Source organism: Bidens hawaiensis, unplaced genomic scaffold, assembly GCF_021521415.1.
Source record: "Bidens hawaiensis isolate Kalapana, Puna unplaced genomic scaffold, B.hawaiensis_p1.1 tig00031487_1, whole genome shotgun sequence".
Classification (NCBI taxonomy): domain Eukaryota; kingdom Viridiplantae; phylum Streptophyta; class Magnoliopsida; order Asterales; family Asteraceae; genus Bidens; species Bidens hawaiensis.
This window is the reverse complement of record NW_027505214.1, coordinates 80,957-90,000: the sequence shown is the minus strand read 5'-3', so window position 1 is coordinate 90,000 and position 9,044 is coordinate 80,957. Positions and strand designations below refer to the sequence as shown.

At 33.3% G+C, this 9,044-nt stretch overlaps 1 protein-coding gene across 2 annotated transcripts; it reads right to left on the bottom strand.

Annotated features, from left to right (window-relative positions):
* LOC143611556 (putative galacturonosyltransferase 7) lies at positions 1 to 7,431 on the bottom strand. 2 transcript variants are annotated; one of them, XM_077085754.1, is made up of 9 exons: positions 7,119 to 7,431; positions 5,113 to 5,183; positions 4,929 to 4,988; positions 4,229 to 4,274; positions 4,067 to 4,113; positions 3,344 to 3,642; positions 2,235 to 2,586; positions 1,164 to 1,691; positions 1 to 614 (listed from the first exon to the last, which is right to left on the bottom strand). In XM_077085754.1, the coding sequence occupies exons 1-9, from the start codon at positions 7,282 to 7,284 to the stop codon at positions 354 to 356; spliced, it is 1,830 nt and encodes a 609-aa protein (XP_076941869.1). In that variant the 5' UTR covers positions 7,285 to 7,431; the 3' UTR covers positions 1 to 353. The 2 variants fall into 2 exon arrangements, with proteins under 2 accessions (XP_076941869.1, XP_076941870.1); XM_077085755.1 differs by lacking the exon at positions 7,119 to 7,431 and having other exon boundaries at positions 4,906 to 4,988.
* Between the last annotated feature and the right edge of the window lie 1,613 nt (positions 7,432 to 9,044).

Below are 9,044 nucleotides of genomic sequence, written 5' to 3'. Positions count from 1 at the left end.
CTATACCTTGATCACCATAATATCCTTGAAACCATAAATACAAAGTACAAACAAACACTAACCAAATAAATATATTATAACAATCGTGAATAAACAAAACAAAATAAAATATATAAAAAAACAAAACGATTTAACGGTAATCACATTTCTACCTAACTTTGACAAACAAAAAACCAACTACAAAGCAGTTCTTCATATTACTATCAATAACTGCAATCTCCTCTTCATTTGGACATATTTAATCCAAATAACTAGCAATACACGCAGACCGCCAGATTTTCTTTAAACCTGATCCTGATATCATTTTTCTATTTCTTCCAATTAAAGAATTTGAATGAAAAGGTCAACCGCAGTCACGGGTTGACATTGCAATCGGTTAAGAAACGGTTATCAGGGTTTAAATACTTTCTCCAGTGAATTTTATAATTTTGAACACCGAGTTCAAGCCAGGGTTTCATGTTGCCATTATAGTGTAATACGGCTGCTTTGTTTATAGCTTCGTTAGTAATACCATAATTATGACCCAGCCCCGATAGCACCCACGTGTGATCAAGCGGCGTAAGTAAACCTTGAAAAGTCAACATGGTTGCTCCTAGTGTTGTTTCGGTCAAACGCTGTTAACAAGAAAAAGGTTATGGTCAAGGTCAACACATCTCCTCGGTACTTAAGGTTGCATACTTGACCCGTGGGTCGATTCGGGTTATGTTTTATATCTAACAATATAAGTCAGAAATGAAGTTTGAAAGCAAACGAGTCAAACGCGTCAAACGGGTTGAAATTCACCCAAAGTGTATATCACCCTATTCAAAAAGCTAGATTATTATTCAATAGTATAGCTTTTTCATCATACTTGACACACTAATTACTGCTAAAAAAATGTAATAATCTAGAAGAAAAATGTTTCGCGTAAAACCATATTGACCCAACCCATGTGTAAGTTAAAACCGGTGATTCAAAACACTTTTTGTTAAAAATAAAATATTTTTTTAAAAACAGTTTGTGCCAAATATCACATTTTATATTTAGAAAGTTTTTGTTTAACCCTTTTAGAGAAATTATAACCCGAATTGGCCCATTTAGAAGTTAACGGGTCAAAATTCCAACCTCAAGTTACAGAAAATCGAAATTTATCAAAAGATGAAATAGACAAAAAGATAACTCACCTTTTGCACCAAACTTTGATACATTTTAGTAACATCGTGTTCCTTCCACCGAACCAAATCAATAATATTTAACCCGGACATCCATGTACACGAATTGCCATCATAGCTTTCTTTCCCCAAATATTTTTTAATCGCACCGAATTTCACCGCACAAAAAGGCACCGCACCGATGACTTTTTCATTCATGTCAAGGTTCCACAAGGCTGATAAATCGTGTTGGACAACAATAACATCATCAAGAACAACAATTTTCTTCAAAGTTGGAAATAGTTTTGGTAGGGTGTAATGCCGATGAGAGAACGTGGATATGTATTCGGTTCTACTTTCAGAAGTGGAGGAGAGGAAAGAGACGCGTAACTCTTGGCGCGTTGAGAACTGAGAAGGCGGTTGACCTTCTAGAAGGTCGGGATCTTCAATGTTCAATACTTGAACGGTTGCGTCCTTGTAAGTGTTAGTAAAGAACCACATTTTCATGGAGAAGAAGCTTTGCTTATCTGTTAACACATGAAACACCTGCTTCCTACTGGCCTGAAAATAATATTAATTAGCCTCTGATATAGAAGTGATATAGAAAGAGATATCACAGATGGCAATTTTGACCCATTTACTTAAAAAAAAATATATATAATATCTCTAACGGGATAAAAGACGGGCCAGGCACGCAAAAAGTCACCCACGGTGTACTTTTAACGTGTAAAACCTCCAAAATCATTTTATTTTTAATAATCTATTATTATTGATATTATATAATTTTGGATTGGTTTCAGTTATATCATTCTAAAAGTTGTTAACTTTATGTTTCAAGATATCATATTTAGCTTTTACACACTCAATATATAATGTTTACTAATTTCATAGTAAATAACATAAGTAACCAATTTATGAAACTTACTATGAAATAGAAAAATATAACCATTTTAGTGTTTTGAAAGGATCAATATGATATTTTAAAATTTATAGGTATATATATACATATAAATATTTGTTTTGAACTTTTATAAGGATATGTATGAAATTTCCAATTTTGCCATCTCTAATAAGCAGTTTTAAAAGATAGCGACAAGAACATACCTTTGCATGCATAACAGTCGAATTGATAACCACTGATGACGCAAGAACGTTGTTGGAAAACATAACATAGTGATGCAGGTCCGGGTTCAACAAACTCTCTGACACATCAGCATCGACTGGCGAAGTTTTGAAATACTCAACGGTTAGTCTCATTGACAGACAATGGAGACTTTTTGGTGTTGTTTGAACCGCAAGTTGGTAAAGAAAAGCACTCTGTTTCATGTGAAAGTTGGCCTCGTCTTCTGTTAAGTCAACTAACTGTCTTAACTTTTTGTCAACATTGTTGCACTCAACAACGGCTGCTTTTGCTTTAGTGATTGTAGTTTCCATTTTTAGTATCTGCTTCTCAACCCTGACAATGCCCACAAATTTAATTTAATGAACGAGAATTGAAAGTATAGAAACAAACTTTACAGGTTTTCTTGAATTTAGCAAAACAACTTTAAATTAGGCGCAACATGGAAACCAACTTGCATTTTATTTACTGATCGTTACAACATCAAGGCTTGTAAATGCACATGAACAAGGGATGATCGTGTTCGTTGGTTTAACTTCAACCAAACAAACGATCAAATTAACAAAACGAACATGTACGAGTTCGTCTGTGTTCGTTCGTTGACAGAGTCAATGAACGGTTCACAAACGTAAACGAACGAACATAACTGAGCTAAATCTAGCTATGTGAAGAACAATGTGTTGGGTCTAAAGAGTATTAAAACCAGACTAAGTTGTGATGGGTTAAAAAAAATTTAAATGAATATATTTAGAAACATAAACTAACAAACGTATAAACAAATGAAAAACGCTCACGAACATAAATTGACAAATGAGACGTGTTCATGTCCATTCATTCAACCAAGTAAACAATTTTTAAGTTCATGTTCGTTTGTTTATTAAATGAATGACATAAACAAAACTGTTCACTGAACGTTGGATTCGTTTACTTATGTGTGACCTGTTAAACCAGTAGCAGACTAATTCTGGGTGATTTTTCAAAAATTGCTGCAAGACATCTTATTTGTCAATTTAGTATTTTACTTCGTTTTGCTATATTTCATGTGATTTCCCTTATAATAAAGAAATAAATAAAGATATTATTAAGAGCTTACTGTGATGGAAGATCAGAATCTGAAGTACTTTCACTGAGAATGCGTTCAAATTCTTGAATATTTTGCTTCATTTCTTGTGAAAACTGGTCAAGTTTTGGAATCTTTGCAATACTGGGATAATAAGCTCGAGCCACATAAAGCTGATCTTTCATTTTTCTCACTATCAAATCTTTCATTTTTTCTCTATGTTGTTGACGCCATAAGCAATAGCTTCCAAACTTTATTTCACACATTTTATCACTATCACCAATGACTTGAACTGCTTTAGTCCCTTCTGCTGACGATCCAGCTCCAACAGTCTAGATAATAATATTGATTTATTAAAACATACACAATCAGTGTAAACTCAAATAGCATTTCGACAATATGTCCTTCTAAAAGTTCCTAACTTCATATGCATCCTTCTAAATTTCATAATATCATACTACCCGTTAAGTACACTAAATAAATCTAGTTAGTTATTAGTGAGAACAGCCTGTTTCACTAAATAAAATAATATAAATAAAGACGATATTATTTGTTGAGATGATTCAGAAAAATAATGTTTTCATAATCGTCAATTCAGGGAAACAAACTGATATAGGCAACTGATTTCATTTTATTTGTTATGAATCGAATAAATATAATATACTTATGATATTTTGCGGGTAAATATGATACTATGAATTCAGAAGTGTATATATGAAGTTAGTCCCCTTAAAATTCATTAAAAAAAATGCATACTTCTCTTTTTGGAGGTGGATTTGATACTTGTGTAGGTACAGCAAAACCTGTAGTTATTTCAAAGATGCATAAACAGTTTTATCTATGGTGGCTGAAAGACAATGAAAAAACAAATGTGTATGAAAGTGCAAAAAAAACAAATTCTAAGAACAATAAAATTACCAGTGGTTTTGTTCTCAGTTTCCTTGACAAATTTCCTTCCAAAATCCTGAATAAAAAAATGTGTAACAGTGAGATAAACAGCTTAATCATCTCTAGGTTCCTTTTTTCTAAACTAAAGCATATATTCCCAGTGCATAAACAAGCTTAAATTAATGCATTATTATTTAACTTAGAAACCGGTCCTGGAAAGAGTGTGAGAATCCATAGTAGCAAATAAATATACTTGATGGAATCAATGCAAGAAGTTTCGATATGTATTTATTATTTAGCTTACAAGTCAATCCTGGAAAAAACTGTACATAAGTAGCAAATAAATATAATTACTTTTAAGTCTAAGAGTGGAGTTATGCAACTATTCAGTTTAGAAACCAGACTTGAAAACAGGTACAAAAGGTAATCAAATAAAATTGTAATTCATTATATGATATGATGAGACATAATATTTCAGAGTTCACATGCTAAACACTTACTCTCGGTATAACATCTTAAATAACCATACTTCAAATATATAAAAGTACTTGAGCAAATTGCAAGTAACTTGACAGATCTAAACTGCTCAAATTATTTCAAATTTTTATTATTCACAATACATAGCATAATAACCAGATTTTAACATAACTACTCATTGGTGTATTGCCAACAGATTAATACTAATAGTACAAAAGTTGAGTCTTAACCATCAGAGCAGTATGCAATGAACCTTTGGAAGAGTTGGTCCAAGATTTCTCAAAATTTCATTTGCACGTGTTGATATCCCTCCCTGCACATATAACATATTACGATTCAGGGGGAGTGATACATTGTTTGATTGCAGGCTTTCATCCTTCTTTGTGTGGATGATTAAACATCAAGCATAATTAACAAGTGTGAGAATAAGTTCTTACTTTAATTAACGGTGAATCTAAATTTGCATCCTTTCTCGATGAACCAGAGCTCCTTTTCTCAGTATCATACCCTGCGAAAGCATATCCAAACGTGTAGTAAGTTCGTATTCACTGTCCAGAAAGCATACCGAAAGGTGTAGTAAGCTTGTTTCGAGCTCTTCTCCTGAAGTTCGAGCTCGGCTCGTGAGCCATTTTTTCAAGCTCGAGCTCGGCTCGTTTATCATTTTTTAATTAAGTTATATCCGTTTTTAATTATTTTTATATATTTTGAGAAGAATCTTAAACAAGCCTAAGCTATAGCTCGTGTAGTTCCTTAATCGAGTTAAAGCTCGGCTCAGGCTCGGTCGTGAAGTGTAAAGTTAATACACAAGCCTCATTATGGCTCGAGCCTAAACGAGGTTCCCATACAAGACTCGAGCCTGGCTCGATAACTAAAGAAGCTTTATTTGAGGCTCGGGATCGAAAAGCTCGGCTTGTTTCAAGCTTTTTATAGATCCGATCTCAAGTAGCTCACTAGCAGCTCGGCTGACATTTGAACAATTCATAATTTCAGATCTAGATTCTCATATTCCGCTTCATACTAGAGTTGAAAAAATCTGACTAAACCTATACACTCATCTGAATCTCAGACCATCAAATAGAAAAATAATAACATAAACAGTGTAGATCTGATTAGCAAATTGTAGAAACCTAAAAGCATAGTCTATACTCTATAATGCAGCAATACTGATAAAATAAACAAGATGCAGATCAAAACACAGCACATACGAATAGCAACTGCATTAACCACTACGCTCGATCCGAATTCGAAATCAGATTAGATCACAGATGTGACTAGTTAACAACAGTTGAATAAGCATCAATTGAACAATGAGCATTACAAACTCGCTAACGAATCAGATCTGACCAATCATGTACAAATCTAGCGCAAATTGAGGTACCTATGGAGTAAAATCCATTGTGGAGACCTAGTATGAAAGCAAGAGGAACTAACAGTGAAAGTAAAACAAGGCCTAACACAGAAATTACAAATCTCGGCTCGTTTTGAGCTTTTTATCAATCCGATCTCGAGTGATCGCAAGCAGCTCAGCTCACATTTGAGTAATTCAGAATTCTGGTCTAGATTCTCAAATTCTGATTCATACTAGAGTTCAAAAAATCTGACTAAACCTATACACTCCTCTAATTGAGCTAATCAAATACAAAAATAATAACAAAAACAGTTCAGATCTGAGTAGTAAACAGTATAAAACCTAGAAGCACAGTCTATACTCTACAACACAACTATACTGAAAAAAAAATTATCAAGATGCAGATCAGTTAAATAAGCATCAATTAAACAACGAACATTCGGATTCACTGACTCAACAGATCTGATGAATCCTGTAACAAATCTATGGCAAATTAAAGTGCTAATCACTAATCACTGATCACTACACTCGACACACATCCACTGTACTAATCACTACACTCGATACTCAATAATGCAACTCTACTAATAGCATAACCAATATCTAGAACAAAACGAAACATATACGAACAACAATTGCATAATCAGATTGGATAGGAACAGTTGAATAAGCATCAATTGAACAATGAACACTACGAATCCACTAACGAACCAGATCTAATCAATCCTGTACAAAATCTAGGGCAAATTGAAGTACCTGTAGAGTAAAATCCACTGTACTAATTACTAAACTTGATAAGCAACAATTACACAAATCACTACACTGTTTTACTAATCCGATTGGATCGGAGCAGTTAAATAAGCATCAATCGAACAACGAACAATATAAATCCACTAACAAACCAGATCTCATCAATCCTGTACCAAGTCTAGGGCAAATTGAAGTACTAATACACTCGATACTTACTAATGCAATTATACTAATCTGATTGGATCGGAGCAGTTAAATAAGCATGAATTAAACAACGAGCATAATATATACACTAACTAACCAGATCTATTCAATCATGTACGGAATCAGGGCAAATTCAAGTACCTGTGGAGTAAAATCCGTTATGGAGACCTAGTAAGAAAGCAAGAGGAACGAACATAGAGAGCAAAACGAGACCTAACACTGCGATTACGAGCCAACTCCATCGTTTCTTCACAGGCATGGTAGTAGTGGTGTTGTGTAATGATAATGAAATTGCACCAGTCTTCATACTTATTGTTATTACTATTGTTATTGTTCATCCCCTAGGCTAGGCTATTATCATGTATGTAATGTATTCACATCTGCTTCTTCAGTCTTTTTATTGGAGTTTGGAGTAAAGTAATGATAGTGCTGAAGAAAGAAGTTACTAAAGTTGGACTCTAGTTTTGGGTAAGTGCATATATAGCCCCATTGTTTTAGAGAGAGGGCTTGGATTAGCAATGAACGTTTTTCGGTACGGGTACCGAATCGATATCAAGTTTTGAATTTTCAATATCAGTACGGTGCTGGTATTCTCGAATTTTACACGAAATACTGGTACCGAACCAAATATTTCGGTACCGATATCAAATATTTTCAATTTTTAGGGATCATGATTTTCGGGATCGGGATTGGGATCGGTACCAACCTGAGCTCATCCCTAATTTGGATAAAATACAAATGAGTTTTATCGTGAAAAATGCACAAATAAATATAGCAGTTATTATTACTCTATTACGTTTGGGTCCCTTGCCCAGTTGCCCCCCGAAACTATTATGTTTCTTAAAAGAGTTCAACGAGTCATGCATGGTAACTTATCAACGCCAGAGAACTATAACTTTGTTTTTAGTAGGACCAAGTTTGTCATTCAAAAGGGGGTGGCGTGCAGCTTGTTGTCCGCTTATCCATCTCTTTATTGTAATTGGATCATTTTATTTAATATATGAAGAATATTTTAAAATCTATTACTCTATAATTTTTTTAACTAGAGTAATTATTATTACATAATTTTATTTTTTATAACATAATTTATTGTATTTCAAAACGTTAATTACTTTAATTATTTGTATGTTTACTAGATTAATTTTATTTGTATCGAATTACACCCCTTATATATTACTTGAAAGTTGAAACGCATGTTTTCTTTCCACCGGTGTGATAGTTAAGTGTTCAGGTGGTCGGTTTTTAGGTTTATTGGATTTGTAACTTCTAAGTAATGATAGTATTAAAGAAGAAGTTTCAAAGGTTGGCATTCAACTCTGGTTAAGTGCATGCATGTCCTTTGTGTTTGAGATGTTACTAGAAACATTTGTTTTTTGTACACGTCTTTAGTTAAATGTTTATCAGATCGGTTATTAGGTTATTTGAATTGGTTTTTCAATTTACATTTTTGAAATTGAATTTGAATTTTGAAGTTTGAAATTGGGTTAATTTAAATTCAACTATGTTAGACCAACTAAGCCATCCTCTAAGTCTACTACCATGTATACATATTTGTTCATCGTTGGACTAAAACCCTCAATCACTTGGAGATCTACATCTTTTCACACACCCCAATTTCGCTATGTTACGACTTACAAGCCCTTTTCACTTCCCTCATTTATAATCTGTTTATTGATCTTAAAAATATTATCAAAATTGCTTGACTTTTGAATCACGGATATTGTATGTATATAGTTATCTTTATTATTTATGAAAACTTAAAAGCATTGATAATAAAACTATTTGGTAAAATTAACAGCAGTCAAACACATTTGACATATTATCTAGATATCACTGAACGCGTATGACGAAAGTGGTCAAACAAGCTATTTTGGTAGTCATACAGGTTGTATGATAGGATAAAAAAAGGCATACGGGTCATATGAAGGCCAAATCATACGGCCAACAAGATTTTTTTTTATTAACAAATAAATGACTGATTGACCACTGATAAAATCGTACAAGCCGTATGATTTGATAGGCGAGTAAGTGTATACTTTTAGGGTAATGTAAAGATGATAGGACCCA